Genomic DNA, 20,578 nt, shown 5'->3' on the forward strand with positions numbered 1-20,578 from the left:
CTTCAGGAGTCCCACTCCCCAGGGCCTTGCTCCCATATGTGTCCCATTGTACTGGGGATCTTGCTCTCACAGATGTCCATCTCCCCAGGGATCCCACTCCCTCGGGTCCTGTTTCCCCAGGGTCTAACTCCCATAGGGGCCCTTCTGCCATGGGGGCCCCCGCTGCCATGGGGGACCCTGCATATCCATGTCCGTGTGTCTGTGCGGTGCTGCTGTCTGTCCTGCTGTTCATCCATGTGCACTAACCCTGCACATCCATGTCCATATATTCCTGCTGTCCTCATGCATGTTTGTGCACCCATGTGGCACGTGTCTGTCTGTCCGTGCCGCCTCAGGATGCCGTGTGTCAGGTGCCAGCCTGCATGCCAACACCTCACCCCCCCCAGTGATGCCCCAGCTCTGGGCACATTCACATCTTTATTCTCACCTCTGGCCTCCTGCCACCATCAACATCACCCCCACCAATAATTTACAAGCACCCCAAGGGTGCTCCCTGGGGCAGTCAGGCTGGTGACAGAACATCAGGGCCACGCTGCAGCCGGCAGACCTGGGGTGATGGTGAGAGTCCCCAGCGGTGCACCCCCATGTGTTATGTACATTATACAGAGCTACCCAGAGCAACACAACACGTTAAAAAATATCTACTCTTATGTACAGTATTTATAAAAAGCATCCCAGCCTCCACCACCTCATAAAAAAATACGTCTCTTACTTTGCCGCAGGACAGACCCCCTCACCCCGTGCTGCCCACCCTGCCGGGCTGCCCTCCGCACTGGGAGGGGAGGCGGGGGTGGGAGAGCCGCTTTCCGGGTTTTGGCATGGTTTGGGGCATCCCAGCGGCACGGATGGGCAGATGGATGGGTGGATGGATGGGTGAGGGCTGTGGGGGTCCGAGTACTGGCCCAGGGTGCAAGGCGAGCAGGGACAGCTTGGGTTGCTGGGGTGCCCATGACCCTGGCATCTGGGCATGCAGACAAGGGGCGCCTCCAGAGCCCTGAGCTTGCCCCCAGTGAGTGCTGCCCCCAGCCCTCCCCAAATCCCCCTCTTGCCCCTCGGGTGCCCCCAGCAGCTGAGCCGCAGCATGGGCAGGATTCTAGTGGATGCAAAGCCCATGGCGTGCATGCCACTTCCCTGGACCAATGCAGCTGGTCCCCATACACGGCCTAGGGGTCAGCAGTTCCCCTGGCAGGCTCAGGAGCAGCAGGCTGGGTACCACCAGCCACAGCATGAGGACCACACTTGCCCACAGAGACCAGGGTTCCCCTGTGATGCCAGGGCAGTGGGTGGCATCTCCTTGGGGACTGGGGAATGGCAGAGAGAGGGCGGGTGGCTTGAGCACAGGTGCTGTCACAGGTCCGACTGCCCCGCTGGATTCCAGCCCCACGGACACTGTTCATCAGGCTCTTGATGCTATCTGGGGGGCCAGGAAAGTGCCCGGTCCTCGATCCCCATGGCAGGCCGTGCCCTGCGCCCCTGGCAGTGCCTGCTGCTGGCAGCTCTTGGGGTGCAGAAGAGCTCCACCTGACAGCCAGCTCCGGGTGAGGTAGGGCAGTATTATTCTCCCCATTTTACAGATGGGGAAACTGAGACGCAGAGCAGGGAGGGTGCCCACTGGAGTGGCTGAGGGGCACAGGACCTTCCCCGGGCTCACTGCCCCATCCCAAACACAGGTTGAGGAGTCTCCATGCCTGCCATGGCTCATGCCCTCTCACCATCACCACAGGTGATGGGCAGCAACAGCAGAAGTCCCCAGGGAATCCTGGTGGGGCTGCAGCATGGGGGCTGAGCCCGGGGTCGGCTCTCCCTGGGGCACCGGGTGGGCGGGGGGGAGGTTGGCGTGGGCACCCGGTAGTGGCTAGTGGCTGCCGCCGCTCTTCCCCCCACCCGTGGCCCAGTCGATGATGATGAAGCTCAAGCTCATGATCATGAAGGCCACCCCGAGGAGGGCAAAGCAGGCAGCCTGTGGAGACAAGGAAGGGACTCAGGGATGGCCAGAGCAACAGGGCTCCCAGCCAGCCTCAGAACCCCATGCCTGCCCCCATCCTGGTACCCCTGCCCATGCTTACCAATATTTTGGGGGCGGAGCGCAGCGGCTCCTTGTCCTTGGGCATGATGCGGATGTAGAAGATGGCAGGGAAGATGAAGATGAGGCAGGGAGCGGAGGTGGCACCTGGAGCAGACAGGGACACAGTGGGCAGGGGCCTCCCACCCTGCAGCTCAGCCCTGCCAGCTGCACTGCCAGGACAGGTCCCGTCCACCCCCACCTTCTCCTTGTCCCCCCCAGTCCTGGCAAAGCCTTCCAGGAACTCAGGGACGCGGTGTGCTGGCACTGTCCCCATACCCCTCCCGCAGCCCAGGCCCTGGCACCAGCTGAGTGCTGAGCGGGGGGGGAGCCTGGCTGGGGGGATCAAGGGAAACACGCAGGGGAAGAGCAAGTGCCAGCACTGCACTGTGGGAATCAGCCTGCCAGGACAGGGATGTGATGGGCTGGGATGGTATGGGAGATCCATGCAATGACCTGGTGCTGGCATGATGAGAAGGGGAAACTGAGGCATAGGAGGGTCAGTCAAAATCAAGCACCAGTCAGGGAAGGGGCTGGCATGTTGCTGCAACACCCCATGATCAAGGAGGGACAGGAGCAGGGTGCTGTCACCCACCAATCAAGCCAAAGATGCCGAGAATGGAGGGGGCAAATATCACAAGGAGGTTGATGAAGGTCAGCAAGATCACGGCAATGGCGATGTGGCGGATCCAACTGAAGTCTTTCCCTTGGAACAGCATCTGCTGGATGGCCCGACGCACCTGGGGACAGGACAGGGTATGACACTCCATCCTTGGAGCCAGGATCCGTACCCTCTCACTACAGTCCTGCTGGTCCCCATCACCCCTACTCCAACCCTATCCCTATTGCCCTGCAGGTCGCCATCACCCCTTTCCCTTCCCAAGCTCTGACCCTGATGCCCCACTAGTCTCTGTCACCCCTTCACAGCCTTGTCCCTGTGGCCCTGCCTCTGCCTCATCACCCCTGCCTCTGCCCCAGCCCTGTTCCTGGCACCCAGAATGTCCTATTCCCCAATCCTTGTCTTCATCACTGCCTCAATTTCCCTTCTCTAAGCCTGGTGCTGAAGGCACCTGGCATTCCTGTGGGGCCACTCACCGGGAAGAGGACGATGGGGACGGTGAGGGTGACAGCTGTCAGCACAGCCACACGGACACACAGGATGAGCACATCAAAAGGGTCCACCTTGCTGTACGTGTGCAGCAGCTCTGGCTCCACAAAGTCTGTAAATACCATCAAGGAGCTCCTGGGTGAGCCCCAGCATCATCACCCCCCAGCACAAGTGTGCCAGTCCCAGCCCCCTCCCCGAGTGCTCACCATAAAACGTGAGGTAGCCAAAGAGGGCAGCCAAGAAGTACATGAGGTACATAACCATGATGGAGATGTTGGAGATGCACTGCATCTTCTTCTTGGAGGGACTGCAAGACACAATGGGCTCAGCACAGCCCCATGGCCCCCCACTGACACCAAGCACCCACCCAGTGAGGAGGGGTGGTGCCAAAACACTCTGTGATGTGTGGGGAATGTGTGGAAAGGGGCTGTGTCCCCCTTTCTGGGCAGGGCAGTGTGTTGAATCACCCACCACCCACCCTCTCTGGGTCACAGCACCCACACCACAGGGGTCACACCACCACCCCTGGATCATGGGACCCGCCTCCCAGGGGTGGGAGGTGGTCATACCACCCCTCCACACATTCTGAGTCCCATCACACACCTCCCAGGGGTGATAGCACCCACCCTGGGTTACATCTCCAATCTCCCGGGGTGATATTGCCAACCACCCACCTGCCCACCCACCTCCTGAGCCTGATATCACCCATCCCAGGCCCTGTGAGCCACCATCCACCCACCCCCTCACCCACCCAGGGTTGTATCACCCACCTCCCCCCAGTGCCCTGGCGCAGGTCCCACACACGGATGGCACTGCCTTTGGGTGGGCACGGGATGAAGCCCACCCCTCCCCGTGGATGCCCCCACCCAGGACTCACTCCTTCAGCTCAGTGTAGATGGGCAGAACCTCAGGGTGGCAGACAAAGGCGAAGGCCATGATGGGGATGGTGTATGCTGTCTGTGCAAGAGGAGGACGACTGACTGCTGGGGGCCCAGTGGCAGGTGCTGCCAGCACCAGGACCACCCATCTTCATGGGGTGCACGGGCTGGGGCTCACCCAGAGCCTCAGGGGTGCATCCCAGGTGCATCCTTACCTGTGAGTTCAGGGTGAAAAAGCTGGGTGTGCAAGTGACCTGCTCAGGGGCCTGGAGGACTGTGTAGCCATTCTGGTAGTCACTAGTGCTGACAGTGGTGGCATTGAGGATGCCCGTGATGTTTCCATCCTGCTCTGGAAGTGGGCAGGGGATCTGGAACTTCTTATAGATGACCTGGGGCGGGGGAGCATGGGCCCAGTCAGCTCTTGGTGCCCCCAAGTCCCAGCCCACATTGCCCACACCAGCACCATGCCCAGCAGGAGAGTGACCCTGCCAGGACTGCTCCAAGAGACACCCATTGCTAGTGCTGCCCTGTGGCAATGCTGCTCCGCCAGCCTGTCCCTGTGGGGGTGGGCAGTGGGACAGACTGAGGCAGCAGCACGTGGAGGGGCCACATGTGCAGATGCCCCCCCAGCACCTTCCCCCTCTCCCTTTCCACAACATTCGGTTCCTTCAGCTGAAAATAACCCAGCAGCTTGACAGCCCTGCCACGGCGGCGTCTCTGCAGCCCCGAGCGTCCGCTGTCCCTGCTGCCTCTGCTGTCCCCACAGCAACGAGCCCAGCCTCACACCCCGGCAGGAGGGATGCCTGGCACCCATGGCACCGGCACGTGCCAGCGGGCGCTCACCGAGATGAGGAAGAAGACCATACAGCTGAGGGAGAAGCCACTGGCGTAGCCAAGGTAGCCTGGGGAAAGAGGAGAGTGGCCGCTGGGTGCGGGCCGGACCCTTGCACTGGCCAAGTGTCCCCTCCTTGCCCAGCACATCCAGGCTGGCACCATCACCCCGTGGGAGACCCAGGGTGCCAGACCCCAGTGCCATGGGTAGCATCTCCCTGACTTACCCAGCTGCTTCATGAGGGCCAGGGGCAGGATAATGCTGACAGAAACCAGGATCACCAGGTAGTTCCCATTCATGTACCAGTCCCTGGAAGCAGAGTGCCTGCTCACCACCCCACTCTGCTGGGGCACAGGGGCAGAAGCAGCCACTGGGGGGGCTGTCTGCCATTCCTAGGGACCCTTAAGCTGGACCCCTTATCCCAGGGGCGCTGGTATCCCCAGAGGCTGGCATTTCTGATCTGCTAACATCCTTGGGAACCCCTTGGGCCAGCATCCCTGGGGGCCCTTGAGCCAGGGTTCTGCCTTCCCCCACAGTGGCGCATCCACAAGGGCTAGAGTTGCTAGTGGGGATGTGGGCACGGGATGGGGGGACATACACACCACTAGGCCCCCACCCTTCAGCCCCAGGTTCTGCTCAAGGAGGAAAGCCTGATCCCAAGGGGATGTGAGGAGCAGGGATTGGAAGTTCAGCTCAGTTTAATCTCATCCAGGGGCTTATTCAGCACTGACAGTTATCAAAAATAGTAGTGGCTTAATGATAGTAAATCCCTGCCATGGGCTGCACAGCTGGAGCCAGAGCCCTGGCGCCTGCCCGGGGAAGGCACGCAGGGAGTGTGGGCAGGAGGCACTCACGTGGTCTTCTCCTCCAGGTTTAGGAAGGTCTGGATGACCAGAGGCACTTCAGATTTGACGATGTACAGGTAGCTGGACATGGCTGGAGGGCAGAAGGAGGACTCGCTGCACTGGTGTTCTCTGGTGCCATCCCCTGTCCCCAGCCCCAGCGGTCCCCCCGCGCCATCCTCACCTCCGATGTTCTGCAGCGTGATGGCGATGGCTGCAGCCAGCTTCCCCGGCGTGCCGAAGGCTCGGTAGCCCAGCTGCTCGTAGGCGCGGATGCCTGTGGGACGGGGAGTGGCCGTGGGTGAGAGTCAGGGTGAGACCCCCTGGCACGGCCCTGCTGAGGACTTGGCACTCACCCACAATGCCCGAGGACTTGAGCAGCAGGTGGATGGAGTAGCTGGAGAGCAGGGCCACCGCTGAGAGGAGGAAACTGCAGGAGGAGAGCTCAGTTACCAGTGAGTCACAGCACAGGGCTCAGACATGGCCGTGGGGCAAACCCCATGCAGATGTGCTCTGCCTGTGGGCAGCTGTCCTGGCGGAATATCATCCCCTTGCCTCAGCACCAGTTGGGTGTTCATGGGGCAGATTCAGTCCATGTCTCCACACCCAAAAAGAGCCATCATTCATGTCCTTCAAGCCACTTGTGGAAATCTGACTCTGTCGTAAGGAAGGCAAACCTTCACCCTCCTCCTCCCCCCAAGTGGGGCATAGCACTCAGCAGAGCAGGCAGACTTATGCCAGCAATGGGCATTGCTCAGCCAGCAGGACACTGATCCCTGCATCACCCCAAATCAGACACTTCTTTCTTGCCTGCACCCACCAATTCCCTTGGAGGAGCCCCCCACACCTGGACAGCCCCCTGCATACCCACAGGGCACTCACAGGAACAGGATGATGCCGGTGTTGGCCATGGCATAGGCCAGCCCCAGGATGCCGCTGCCCATGATAGCATTGCTCAGATTGAAGACGGACATCCCGAAAGACGTCTTCCCTTCAAACTGTTCACAGGACACAACAGGGAGGGGATGCACCAGTCACACTGGGAGCTTGCCCCATCACACCCCACCACTGTGCCCATGCTGCTACTCACATCAGTGAAGTGTGTCTGCTTCTTCTCTGCACCGTGGGGCAGGAACTCCTCCATCTCCGCCACGCCAGTCTGGTTCTCCTCAAATCTGTCCATAGAGGGAGTGGAGTGAAGCCAAAGCAAAGACAGGGGCCATCAGCACTGGCTGGTATCTCAAGGGCAGGGAGCAGCTCGGAGGACCCCACAAGTCCCTGGCACTGTCGCTTGCCCTGAGGCCCCTACCTGTCACCCGCCAGTGAGGGGACAGTGGAGGCGGTGAGTGCAGCCGTGTGCTTCCCATTGGGCACCAGCTCCACCATCTCGGCCTGGAGGGGCACATCCGTGGTATCCATGGCTGGGAGACAGCTGGGCTTGCTATGGGCTCTACTCAGGCTCTGCAAGAGGGAGGCAACAAAGGTTCAGCTCTGGGCAGGAGCACCAAAGGGGCTGGCCTGGAGTCGCACAAGTCCTGCCTCCACCAGGGACACGACTTGGGCTCAGCACCAGCGCTGGTGGCACGGCAGGGACAGGCACCCAGGCATCACCGTGGCTGTGCTTCTCCCTTCTGCCAGCTCAACGCACAATGTCCCATGGAACTCAGCCCCAGCTCCAGTACCCCACCGGAGTCCGAACATGGCATTGTCTCCTCACCCAGCCGGACATCCCACAGCCCATCCCATTCCCTTGCTCACAGCACAGCACTGCCCAGCCCCAGAGTCCCCCTCCACGCAGCCTGCCCATCTCCACTCCCCTGCCCGCAGCTCTCATCTCCATGACTCAGTTTCCCCTCCTGGAGACGAGTGCCAGCAAGCGAGTGGGGGTGTTTGGGAGGGCGGCTAAGGATGGGGTAGGGAGCTCAGGGACCCCTCCAGCCGCCGTTATGTAAAGCCCGTGGTGCTGCCCGGCGCGAAGGGCTCACCCACGTCCCGCCGCTGCCGGGGTGCCAAGGCGGGGGGCTCGGGGGCACGTCAGGGCTGCACAAACGGAGCAGGAAAGAGCGCGGGGCCGGGAGACAGCTCCTTGGCAGGGGAAGGCGGCCGGGCTGCCGAGCACAGGACGCCTTGGCACGCCGCACAAAGCCGCCTCTGTGCGAGCCTCGGCCCTCCCCGCCCCGCTGGGAAACGGCACAGGGTGGCTTTCTGGGGCAGGCTGGCAGCCGGGGCAGGGTCCCGCCACCCCCCACTGCCCCGAGGGGCTGGGGGCTTGTCCGGCTGGCCAGGGGGCTCCACATTGGGGCTGTGTCCAGCCAAGGGCCGGTGCCACCCGGCTGGAGGGTAGGCCTGGCCGGGATGCAGTGTAGTCCCCAATCCCAGGAGGATGCTGCTGCCCCACCACCCCGCTGCCTGGGGCCGCCAAGGGGTGAGCAGGGCACATGCCCATCTTTATGCTCCCAGGAGATTGGTGTCCCCAGAGATCGGAGGAACCTTCACACAGCACAGTTGGGTCCAGCAGTCCTGCTGGCACGCAAGGGAAGGATGACACGGCAGGGTGTGGGTGCCAGCACCTCCGGTCTCCTGAGCTGCTGCCCTGTTTGTCCCTGCCCATCCAGGCTACAAAGACGACCTGGCAGGGTCATCCCAGGCCACATACTGGCTGCTGGCACTGTCAGGGGGGCCGAGCCCCTAAGGTTGGCCCAGGGTGGTGGGCACATATTTGGGCCACCCTGCCTGCAGCACCCAGCCAGGTGGGGAAACTGAGGTGAGACACAGGCCAGCAGGGACCAGAATGAGAAGGTTCAGCCACACGGGGGATGAGAGGGAAGCACAGGGCGGTCTCTGGGTGATGATTTATCCCCTTCACTAGGCCTCCGCTTGGGATGGATCCAGACATGAACAAGGCTGCCAGCACGTCCAAAAGCCACCGTTAACTCTGTGCCTTCCCACCAGCACGGGCAGGCATCACTGAACACACCACTCACCCAGCATGGGACTGAGGGAGGGCACCAGACCCGTGATGTTCCATCACCTCCCTAAGCCCACCAGTGCCACTGGGCCGCCTGCGGGCAGGGCTTCACCGCATCCTGCTGGTGGCAGGCAGGAGGTGCCCACTCCCCTGCCCACTCCCCCATGGGCGCCAGGAAGGCTGGGCACTTTCGTCTGCAGCCTCTTTCTTCTCCCAGGTTATAATTACACCTCTCTGGGCAGCTCAGGAAATACCAACTTCTTCCCCCAAGCGTCTCTCAGAATAGCAAGCGGCACAGCCGAACTCATTCAGCATGCACTGGGCTTCGTGCTGCCACCCAGACGCTTCCTCCTGCCGGGCAGCCCTGGCACAGCCTTGGCACAGCCTTGGCACAGGCCCAGCATCACTCACTGCCACTTCCCCAGCTGGCCCTGGCCTTTGCCCCTCAACCAGGGTCTCCTGGTGGCAGCGGCCAGGGCAAGGGGGGAGATGAAAGAGGAGGGAGCATGAGACTATTCGATCGGGCAGTGTGAGCCCTGCCTGCTGCTGTTTGCCTTGCGATAAGGAAGAACAACAAATACAGAGTGACGGGTGGCCCTGAAGGGGTGGCTTGGTTCCCCTCCAGGCTGGGGTTGGTGGGTTCACTGCCTCGCTGTGTGCCCACCTTACTTGGGAACCTTCTGCTCTGGGCAAAGAGCATCTCCTCAGGGATCTGGTACCACAGGGTGGCACCACGCAGATGGGATGCTGCCATTTTCACTGCCATGCTGGGTAGTCCACACGCTGCCCGGCATCATCCTGCTCTTGACCACCAGCCCCAGTGCCCGCTCGCCCAGGCTGATGGTGTGGACCTGGCCACATGCATGGGCACAGAACCCCCCCGCTGTGGCAGCCAGGGCCACGTTCCTGGGGGTGCTGAGCAAGCTGCATCGATTTCCCAGCATGCGGCTCTCCGCTGCCTGCCGGGCTCTGGGACACAAGGACAGCGACATCCCTGCTGCAGCCAGAGCTCCCAGCCTCCCAGGCTGCTCCGGCTGCCCCAGCGCTCGGTGACACCCCAAACACTGCGGTGCAGCCAGGCAGCCTGAGCTGGGCCCTGCTGCTGTCCCGCAGCCGCTGCAGATGGAACACGGAGCAGGATGCGTGGGACGGCACGTACCGTCCCGCCAGCCACGTCTGCGCTTCAGGGGAGGCTGCCTTTGGGCTCGCACTCTACATCCCGGCCAGCACAGACGCCTGCCCGCCCTCTCCGGGATGGGGACACGTGTGTGGGGTGGCGGGGCTCCCAAATCCCTGCCCTGCTCTGGCCGACGTGCAGTGCTGGGCTCACCCCAGCCCCCTGCCAACCTTCCGTGGGGACCAGGGCACCACGGTGAGGGTATCAGTCCTGGAAGGCACAGCGTTCCTCTCTCTGCCTCACATCTCACTTCCACGCAGACTTCATTTAAAAGGTGGAAAATGCTAGTGGGAGCAAGTGCAGGAGGGAGCAGGGGGCTGGGCAGGGACACTCTGTCAGCAGTGCCAGCAGATATGTTGGATGGGAGGTCCATTGCAGCTGGCAGCGTGGCCAAGAGGATGTGTGTTACAGGGCAAGCCTGGCTCCTGCACTGTGCCAGTTCCCTCAGTCAAGTCCCCCGGTGCACACAGTGCCGGTGAGAGTGCGGCACACCTGGGGACAGGTAGCCGTGGCTGCCATGTCCCCACAACACCCATCTGTGAGCACCCACTGCTCCCACCTGTGGGCAGCCAAGGCGCAGGGTCTCCCTGACAGCAGGTGAGTGCTCCCTGAAGCCGGGGACCCCCACAGGACAGAGACTCCCTCCCCACCTCTTCTCCCTTGTGGATGAATCCTTGATAATCCGGCCCAGCTGGGGCCGTGGGACTATTCCGGGTGGTAATCCGGCTTTAGCACCAAGCCTGCCGCAGCTGCCAGCCTGCGTGCTGGCAGCCAGGTATCCCGCTGCCGCCGGTGTGTGCCAGGGGCACGCAGCCCCCCCGTGCCCGCCTGCCCAGCTCGTTCGGGTTTCAGCAGAGCTGGGCACACAGGTCTCATATTCCCTGAGGCTGTGCTGATGACCCAGCCCTGCCAGAGAGATGGGCAGCAGGCGGGCAGGGATGCCAGTTATGTTCCCTCCACTGTCATCAGCCTGCTGCTGGGCCAGGGTGACCCCAGCCTGGGGTCCCTGGTCAGCCTCTGGCACTGCTGTGGGCACAGGAGTGTGTGGCACAGCTGAGCACAGCTCAAACCTGGATGGTCCCTGGGCAACGCCTTCCCAGGGAAATTGACCCCAGCAGGGCACAAAGCAGAGAAAGCCCCCTCCTCCCTGTCCTCCACAGAGAACCCTCCTCCATGGCTGCCCTGGGAATAGGGTCTGCCCTTCCCCTGAAGCACACATAGCCATAGCTTTCCCCTCAGCCTGCCTTCCTAAAATTAGCAACCCAAACCTGGTTTTAACTTGTGGTGTTCCAGCCCCAATCTCCCAGCTAAACTAAGGTGGTGTCAGGGTACCAGCGCCCTCAGAGGAGGTGGGGTACCCAAAGGTGCCAAAATCAAGCCATTCAGGGGATGGCCAGGCACCTCACCTTTGGGCCAAAGGTTCTGGGGTCACTGGCATGGGCATGGGAACCCCAGCAGCTGTGGGAAAAGACAGCTGGAGGCAACCTGCCTAGTGTATGGCTGGAGAACCTCTCTGAGTAGTCCTGCTGTAGACCTGCCCCAAACAGATCTGAGGGAGATTCTCCTGAGATAGCTCCACCTGAGGTCCTCCAGAGATGACAGCTGGTCATGCCAGCCAGCCTCACTCATGCTCCCAGCACAAGTGGGGTAGAGTAGGCACTGCTCCTGGGCTCACCTCACCTCTTTCAGCCCCAAATACCACACCATGGCTCAGCTCAGGTCAGTCAATTCCCCTGGTGCTCCAGCCAGGGCAGGATTGGCAGTAGCAAGTAGGAATAAGTGGCTCTGGAAGCTGCTGCCCTGGCTAGCAGGGCTCTGCCAGCACCACACCTGCCTGGGCATTTCTGGCCATCTCTGTTGCACCATGTGGACAGTGGTGTCCATCCAGGGTCTCTACTCTAAGAGCACAAGTGGCACCCATGTCTTGGGGGACAGCTCTGCCTGAGCCTGGGAGTGTGTCTACAACCAGAACATGCCAATAGCTGAGCTGGCCCATGGTCACTGTCCTGCAGCAATGGATGTTCTAGGGTCTGGGACACAACAGGGAGAGGAAAGGCAGTTCAGCGAAGGGGGTGGTGGAATCAAACATCATGGTGGGGCCATGGAGAGGGTTTTCCAGTGCTAGAGCCACTGTGCAGCTCAGCCACAGCATCACCTGTCAGGCACTCAACCCAGGATGGGGCCAGGCTGCCAGTATCAGCCATTACCATCCTGCCACATCCTCCAACATCCAAGCACCAGCACTGAGGAAAGCTGGGAAGAGCAGTGAGAAAGCTGAGGCCAGCAAGGGGAGTCATGTCCAGCACTGGGACAGCCCAGGCTGTTGTTGTCACCTGCCAGCTTGAGTCCATGTGGTGCAAGGTCAGGTGGCAGATGCATCTGGCAGCATGGGGCTGGGGACAGGGCGGACACAGCATGAGGTCAATGGCATTCAGTGGAGTTCTTGGGGAGGCTGGGTGAGACACCAGTTTGAGCCCAAAGCATCTCAGGCAGCGCTAGGCTGCATGATGGGTTTTGCTTTAAACTTCAAACACTGCCCTCCAGGAACACAGGGCCACCCAGGGAAGATGGTGGCACAGGTAGCAGCACTGCAGAAACTGATGGACAGACAGTGCCTGGAAAAGGACATGTACAGTTTTCTACCACACTTCTGGAGTTTTGCTTTGCTTTAGAAGCAAGATGCTTTCCAGGAGTTCACACTCCCCAAAACACAACTGGCCTCAGCAGGATGACATCAATAGCAAAAACTCCAAGGTGCTATTTGCTGCTGGCAGTGGTGGGGACATCAGGAGGGACTGGCCTCAGCCACAGCCCCCTGTAGCAATCAGGAGCTATGATTCGCCCAAGCCCCATGGCACCACCACACCGTGCCTGGCCATGCCGCTCTCACCATTGGACCAGCCTGACATTACTGCCCGGGGCCAGCAGGACCGGGCAGGCTGTGCCCCGCTGGCATGGGGGACCCAGCCAGCCCCAGAGCTGCGTCAGCGGCTGGGGACGCAGGCGGCGGCTGAGACCCACGCGGCGAGGAGAGCCGGGGGCATGGGGGTCCGTCCTGTCCCCGACCCGCCTCTGTTTTCTCAAGGATTGCACTTCCAAAGGAGCCCGTGGGATTCCGCTCCTTCCCCCCATCCCCACTTGCCAAGGAAAATAGGCTCTGACGGTGCTTGCTTGTTTGCCGTGGCCGGGGCCCCGGTGTGTGATTACAGCTGCAGCACGGCCGGGTGCTGTGGGGCCCTTTGCGCCTCAGCCAGGGTCCCCCGCAGTGCCAGCATCCCCGTGCCACCCCCGAGAGAACGGAGTGTCCCACTGCCCCTTAGCATCCCTGGCCACCAGAGCCAAAGCACACCAGCACTCTGTGCAGAGAGAGAGGGCAGCGCTGCGAGGCACAGACGGCTTTCTCTGGGGTACCCCCTTGAAGCCACAGGGACCAGGCAGGTCTAACACCTCATCTTGGGCCTGGTCCAAACACCAGTGGAAAATTCCCCATCTCTTCCGCGTCAGCTCAGCACAGCGGTGCCCTCCACAGCCAGCCAGGGCTCTGCTTCCCTGCCATCCCACCTGTTGGGGACTTACCAGGTCCCCAGTCTCACCCCTGCCACCACAGAACCAGCTCAGCTTGAGGACCCCAAGTCCAGCAACCACCTGCTGTGGTTCAATTTCCCTTGGTGAAGAGTTCTCTCCAGTGGGACTGTCACAGCTCACACGGCAGAGGAGGCCACCGTGTTTGCTGGCACAGGACACGCGTGGCCAGCAGGAACGCAATGTGCTGCCTGGCTTTCCACGCTGCCGTCCCGGGCAGCCGGGCTCTATAAATACCACAGCCTATGGAATCCCCGCACGCAGGTCCCAGCCAGCCCCGCTGCCCATGACGGCTGGCATCACTCTCCCCGCCCGTGCCCCCCGCTCCGGCACCCCGACACCCTGACACCCGATCCTGGCCACAGCCGCTTCCAGCCTTCAGAAACATATGTCATTCCCATGGGCGATTAAAAATTAAAGCAGAAAAAAGGGAAAATAAAGGGAGTTTGGGGGTTGGTGTATGAGCGGAATGATGCACGCCGAAGCCCCCAGCACCGCGACCCGCGCAGGGGCAGTGTCAGAGCTTTGTGGCACCCAGGCGGTACCGCAGGGCTCTGCCTCCCCTACGCTCGCGGGATCTGTCACCCACCCGTGGGAAGGTGCCAGCCGCTGGGAAGTGGCAGGAGAACAGCAAAGCAAACAGCCCCGGGGCTCTGCCACCTGCCAGAGCTGCCGGGCCCCGAAGTCTTCCCGGGTGCTGCCCGGAGCCGGGAGGAGAAGGAAGGAGAAAGAGCTATGAGAGGAAAGCGAGGGAAAGGACTGGATGGGTGCGGAGGAGAATTAGGGAAGGTGAGGGATCCTAGCGCCCGGCAGTCTCCAACCACGGAGCTGCACGGAGGAGAAGGCAGCGAGCCTGGGAGTGCGAGCAGCAGGGGAGACCGGAGAGACCTACCTGCCCCCTCTCCGCGGTGCCTCTGCTGCGGGCTGGGGCGAGCAGCCCCCGGTGGCCGGTGCCGCGGATTAGAGACTATCCTGCGACCGTAATCCCGGCGGAGCCGGAGATTAAACCGGACCCGAGCCCGCCCCCAACGCGGAGACTCCCAATCTCCTCTCCGCCGGGGCACGGGAGGAGCGCTGGGAGCGGGTGGAGCGACCGCCCTGCATCGACCGACCCCCGCCCCGCCCCGGCCGGCCCCGCCCCGCCGGGACCCCCGATCCTCGGGCACGGCCTCCAGAGGGGCAGCGCCGTCCCACGGGGCATCCGTGTGTCGCTGGGCATCACCTGCCGCCAGTGAATCGCCCCCAGCCAGGCATTATCCCCCGCCGGGCATCAGTGTCCCGCAGCGCTGCCCTACCTGCAATGGATCCGTCACCAAGCATCCCCAACGCACCGTACATGGCAACCGCAGCAACATCTGTGCCCCTCTAGGCTTGATCGCTACACTGGGCATCCCTGTGCTGTCAGGTACTGACACCCCACCGGGCATCCCTACCTACAGCAGCTGGGGCTCCTGCCAGAGGCCAGTGGCCGCTTCCAAAGAACCAGGGCTGGGGCAGTCACTCCAATCTATGTGAAGGGCTAAATCCAGAATGCTGAGTGTGGGCACAGCGTTTTCTTAGGCATGGACAGGTCACCCAGCAGCACTCTGGCCTGGGAAGCCCAGGCTGCTCCCACGTTAAGCCAGTCCAGCTGGCTGCCCGGCTCATAGTGCCTCACAGTATTGCCCCAGCATTTCAGCACGCTGGGAGTAAACAATCCACGTGGAATCATCCCAAAAAGACCCAGAGTAACAGCGATGGGCCAGCCCCCTCCTCCAGGCTCCATCAGACCTCCCCACTTGAGCTGAAAGATGTCTATTCTCATGAAGACACAAATCCCCATAAAAGTTCCCCAAAGAGGAAATTTCTCCGAAGTGCATCCCACATGCTCTAGAAAGACCCATGGGCTCTGGTGACTCACCAGTTGTATCCCCAAAGATTCCCTGTCCCTTTACGAGGTCTGTCACCCCTAAACTATCTCCTGCTCCTCTCTCCTACCCAGCTTTTACTCCAGAGGAAAATTTTGGGGGTCCACACTTGGGAGTCCACCCACCTCCCATGCTGAGCTGCAAACCCTGCCCAGCTGCTGTGCATTGACAGAACGGCTCTGCCTGCTGCTGAAGGTTTTATTTGTGTTATGCATATCTTTCATAAATCCTTGCGAAGCCTCGGGCAGCCTGGGATGGAAAGGGCTTTGCCAGCCAGCAGTGAGCATCGCCATCGGGAGAAGAGGCACCCTATCGCCTGGACATCGAGGGATGTTAAATATTCAGTGGCAGCTCTGCCCTCACGCTCCCGGCAATCCCACGGCTCCTGTTACTGCCGCTCTCCTTTGGCTGGAGACACACATCCATTAACTAATTTCTAATAACAGCAGCGTGCGTAAGTGCTGAACCAGCGCTGGCTGGCACGCCGGGGGACTGGAGGCAGCCAGGTTTGGCAGTGTGAAGGGGGAGCCAGAGGCACCCAGAGGATGGGCATGGCTGGCCTCAAGCCATCAGCTTAACCCTTTCCCTGCTCTGGTGACTGGTGACGGTGGGTGCAGCCACGTGGCACCTCTGGAGAGACGTCCCGGGATGGGTGGTAAAGCAGCTCAGCGGGGTTGTAAAAGGCAGCCAAGAGCTCCCGCCCTGTAAGCAAACACAGCACAGGTGCTGGGCACGGGGACAGCCAGTGTGGCCCCGTGGCACAGGGTGCAAGGACTGCCGTGGGGTAGCACGCTGGAGGACCTGTGGGAAGTGACTTGGAGACTGTCTGCTCCTTCCCAGCCTCCAAATGCCCTTCCCCTGCTATTGGCACAAATACAGCCATATCTGCTTTTTACTGTCCCCTTTCCTTGTCCAGCATGTGACACCCCTCTCTGGTGCACTTTCCGGGTGGGCAGAGGACATGGGCTCCACCATGTCAAGCTGAAGCTTTGCAGAAAATCAAAGCAGTGAGAAGAGGAGGAAAAGAGAGTGAAGATGTCCCCAAAACCTCCCAAAGCCTGTCCCAGAGTCCCTCAGCTGGCACAGAGTAGCTGCAGGCTCATGCAGTCAGGCTGAAAACATAGAGACGAGCCATGAGAGGTGTAGGCTAAGACCCTGCTCTCAGCTCCCTGAGCCCTCTGGTCAACAGTGCTTCCCAGCGCAGCTCTGGCCAGTCTCATCAATGGCTCTGGTGGTGTCAGGGCTCCAGTGGATTGCAAAATTGCAGTCGTGTGGTTTTCTCCAGCTGGCTGGAAAGTTTGACGCCGGATTCCCGTATGTGAGGAGCCTTCAGGGGAGCACAGCACAGCATGGCTCATCTCTCCAGCAGCATCCTGCCTCACCAATAGCAGGGAGCTGAGTGCTGTGCCAGAGCCCTTGCCCTCAGCACACCTCTGTGGGGTTGGCCTTCTCACCATCCTACAGCAATGCTTCAGGACCAAAGATTAAAGTGAAACCCCTTGGCCTCAGAAGCACAGACAAGGCCATAAAACCCCTTGGTCTCCAGTGTGGCAGCACAGACAAGGCCAGCCCAGGACCCAGGCACAAAGCACTGGGTGCTATGTATGGCCAGGACACGCTCTCCTTGTCACGCTCGGCTTCCTGAGCCCGCTGCCTGCTGCCTGCCCCTGCCCGCTGTTCCCAGAGCCCAGATGGCAGGAAGATACGGCAGAGATAATGGTGAGATTTACAGCCCAAGCAGTGTTCCCCCCGCCACCACCGTGACCTCTCAAGCAAGAAGTCTCCCAGAGATTGCCCTTTCCAGGAATATTCCAGTGCCTGCCTCTGGTCCCCATCACTGAGCACTCCACAGACACAGCTCCAGCACATACAGGGGCTCCAAGACCCCCACTGTTCACTTGACCCCATAACCATAAAGCGAGTGAGGCACAAACAGAATGCTAATGGTGAGAGGAGAGGGATGCCTGTGGCCAGCAGCATGGGCTGGGTGGGCTCCAGAGTGACACCTGCCCGAAGCCATGTCCAGGGTTGGAGCCTTCCTCCCCCCAGCTCTCCCTCCACAGAAGCGCCCTGGTGCTGGCAGCGTGTGCCTGGGCACAGCGGTGGTGGGAGCAGCTGGTGGCCCCTCGCTCGCCCTTGACTGCCGCCTCCCTCGCGGCACATGCTGTCATGTGGCAGGGCACAACAACAACACGGGCTAATTGGTTAATGTGATTTCAAAACATGATTTGCAATTATAACTCACCAGAGAGCATTCAATGATCCCGCACATTGGAGAGTGGGTTTTTCTCCTTCGCTTGTTCCTGGAACCTCGAAACCAATTAACTTTACAGAAGCCAGAAGCAAAGCGCTGCTCAGCAGACCTGAAGGGTGAGTTATCTCTGTGCTCAATCACCTCCCTGCCAAGCCACAATCTGGGGACCAAGGACTGGAGGACAAGCCCCAGGGTAACCCCGATGCTTCTCCCTGCACCACTGAGGAGTTTGGAGGGACCTACACAGGCTCCCCCAGCTCTAACCCATCAAGCACCATGGCTGCTTGGGAGCACTTGAGGACAGGAGGATGCCCTGAGCCATAAGATATGGGAATAAATTGTTCCTGTTGGAATAGGAAGATTGTCCTTCAGGTCCCTCCAGAGGTGCTGGCAGCTGCTGGCAGCCTGCTCGTCTCTGCCACCCACGCAGGACAGCCATGTCCTCACCATTCCCACTGGCAGCACAGCCCCACCAGGGCCAGAGGCTTTGTTTCTGTGGGCTGACCGTCCTGCAACAGAGGCTTAAATGCTGTTAAGGTAATTAAGCAAGGACTTAGCAAGGACTTTAATGCCTTTAAATGCAACTCAAATGCCTTTCAAGCCAAACAAACCCAAGCAGCCATGATGCTCCTGAAACATCCAGCACCCAGTGCCTAGCCCCCAAGTCTTGGCTTGTTCCCCCAGTGTCCCAAATTGCTGGGCTCTGTTGCTCCCCACATCCCACTGGAAAGCCAAACATGTGGCCAGCAGTATTTTCTCTTGGGTAGGCAAAGTGACGTTGGGTGTCATCAGCTGCTGGAGGGATGATCTGGAATTATTATTATCCCTCAGGATGGGGATGTGGCTCGACTCTGCAGGGGGACCCCTGCTGACAAGGCAGCACTCCAGGTCATGAGTCTCTCCAGGCTGGGAGCTGCCTTCCATCAGCTCCCCAAACCTCAGGGTCTTCCATACCACAGGGAGCTCAGCATTCCACACTGCGACCACCCAGGCTTCCTGAGGACAGGGAGGGAGCTCAGGCAGCAGCCAGAATCTCTGAGGAGGCACGAGCCAATGCCAGAGCAGTATGGGGCAGTGAATGGAAATGTGGGACAGTGTTTGGGGGTCTCAAGCCCTTGGGGAGGGGCTCTCCTGTTCATCTCCAAGCTCCCTGCAAGCTGTCAGGGAGTGTGAAGCCGGCTGGGAGGCCCCCAGAGGATGCCAGGCATCCTGCCCAGGGTCTGGGTAGAAGGGTGGCAGATGGCTGGGGAGCTGGGGACCGGGGAGCAGGGGAGGACCAAGGACACCTTTCAGCCCAAACAACTGTAGCATCCTTGTTTAGAGTTATTTATAACTGGACCAAAAATGGAGATTTGGCCACAGCCGTGTCCCTCCTCTCCCCAGGGTGTTGTGGTCATGAGCTGAAAGGTGCAGATATGGTCTCTGCAGTCCCAGTGAAGGGCAGTGTGCTCCAGCTCCCTACAGAGGCACCCGTAGGACTGTCCTGAACCCCCTCATTGGCTGGGGTGACTGTCAGTCCCGGGGCTAGGCAGTCCACCACAGGCTCCAGTCGGGTGTGATCCAGCCATGAGGAGGAGAGGGGATAAAGGCCCTTTCATGGCCCATCAGGGAAAAGGATTCAGCGAGAGAAGCACAAAAGGACATGCTGGCACTCAGGACTGAGGCTGCCACGTCCCGCAGCACAGGGCTCCTGAGCTGCCCCAGTAGTGGGTGTGGGGTGCCTGCCTCAACCAGGGGAACGAGGGAGCAGCTGGGGAGCGCTGGGTGCTAGGTCTTGGCAAGCACCCCTGAGTCCCTGCTGGCACCACCCAGCCTTGTGTTTGGGTGGTCTAAACCTGGGGCTGCTTCAGGCTGGGCAGCGCTGGCATGGTGGCCCTCTCCAGGGTTGGGAAAGCCCTGGGGCAGCTGCCCCTCTCCCTCCCCTCTGAGCTGGACAACAATTGGCTGCCTGAAGGACGCCGGCCTTGATCCGCATCGCTGGCCGTCCCCAGGGCCGAGCAAACAGAGAGGAAAACAGCCCCGGCCGGCTCCTGCCACTGCCGGAGTGCAGCCTGCCCCCGGCACCCCAGCTCCTGGCCTGGGACCTCTGCCACACTGCAGAGCTGGCACCACCCTGCTGCCTGGTGCTGCCAGGGGCTAATGGCACTGACCCACCTGCCCCACAGCCAGCAGTGAGCCCGGGGGCTGAGCCGGGAGGAGCAAACAGAAACCAGGATAAGCACTCTGCTGGCAGAGGGGCTGTCTGCAATGGGAGCGAGGCACAGCCAGGGTGGCACTGAGACCACTGGCCCTGCATGTGGGGTCATCCCTCCTTGCCCAGTCCAAGGGTCAGCTCGCCCAAAATTCTGTTTGCCGTGGGGCTTGGCCAGTCCATGGCGCTGCAGGCTGGCTGGGGCCAGCTGTTTGGTGGCAGGAGGCCAGCACAAGCCCAGGGCACGTGCCATGGCCTTGCCTAGCCACCTCACATGTTTTCGCCACAGCCCAAATTCCCTGAAACATTTTCCCACCAGTAGAACTTGGTGCTTCACAGAAATCCCCCTGGCACTCTTCCCAGAGCTCCCCTGCTGGAGAGCCACCCCAGTCCCACCAGATGCCAGGGGGATACCTAAAGCCAGCCCTCAGTGGGCTGCAGGAAGCACAGATGAGGGCTGGGATGGGTACAGGGAGTGCCATCACCAGCGGCCACCGTGGCACAATGATGACACAACGGTGACACCATACCAGGGTGCGGATGGGGATACAGGCTCCCAGCTGCCCTCCCGGCACTACAGCTGTTCCTGGGAAGGTCAGGCCATGGGTGCCAGGCAAGGGGCGGCTGCTCCAGCTCCGCCGGTTCTGCCTAGAGCGCTGCCCGCTCCCACTCTGCCGCCGGCAAGGTCAGCTCCGGCCCCTGCTACCCCCGCCGCCGGCCAGCCGCTCCCGGTTCCCACCGGCTGGAGGCATGGCGTCGGTGATCCCACACCACCCA

General features: G+C 61.0%; 1 protein-coding gene across 2 annotated transcripts; it reads right to left on the bottom strand.

Annotated features, from left to right (window-relative positions):
• Nucleotides 1–642: 642 nt before the first annotated feature.
• On the bottom strand, nt 643–19,937 carry SLC38A3 (solute carrier family 38 member 3). Of its 2 annotated transcripts, none has more exons than XM_079316852.1 (16): nt 19,833–19,937; nt 7,032–7,183; nt 6,813–6,897; nt 6,605–6,720; nt 6,079–6,152; nt 5,907–5,999; nt 5,735–5,816; nt 5,107–5,189; nt 4,892–4,950; nt 4,264–4,437; nt 4,048–4,127; nt 3,377–3,477; nt 3,158–3,282; nt 2,658–2,802; nt 2,067–2,170; nt 643–1,960 (listed from the first exon to the last, which is right to left on the bottom strand). In XM_079316852.1, exons 1-16 carry the CDS (start codon nt 19,914–19,916, stop codon nt 1,856–1,858), a joined length of 1,662 nt encoding a protein of 553 aa, XP_079172978.1. In that variant the 5' UTR covers nt 19,917–19,937; the 3' UTR covers nt 643–1,855. The 2 variants fall into 2 exon arrangements, with proteins under 2 accessions (XP_079172978.1, XP_079172979.1); XM_079316853.1 differs by lacking the exon at nt 19,833–19,937 and adding an exon at nt 14,342–14,570.
• Nucleotides 19,938–20,578: the final 641 nt, after the last annotated feature.

The sequence above is a fragment of the Erithacus rubecula genome (assembly GCF_903797595.1).
Source record: "Erithacus rubecula genome assembly, chromosome: 13".
NCBI lineage: Eukaryota > Metazoa > Chordata > Aves > Passeriformes > Muscicapidae > Erithacus > Erithacus rubecula.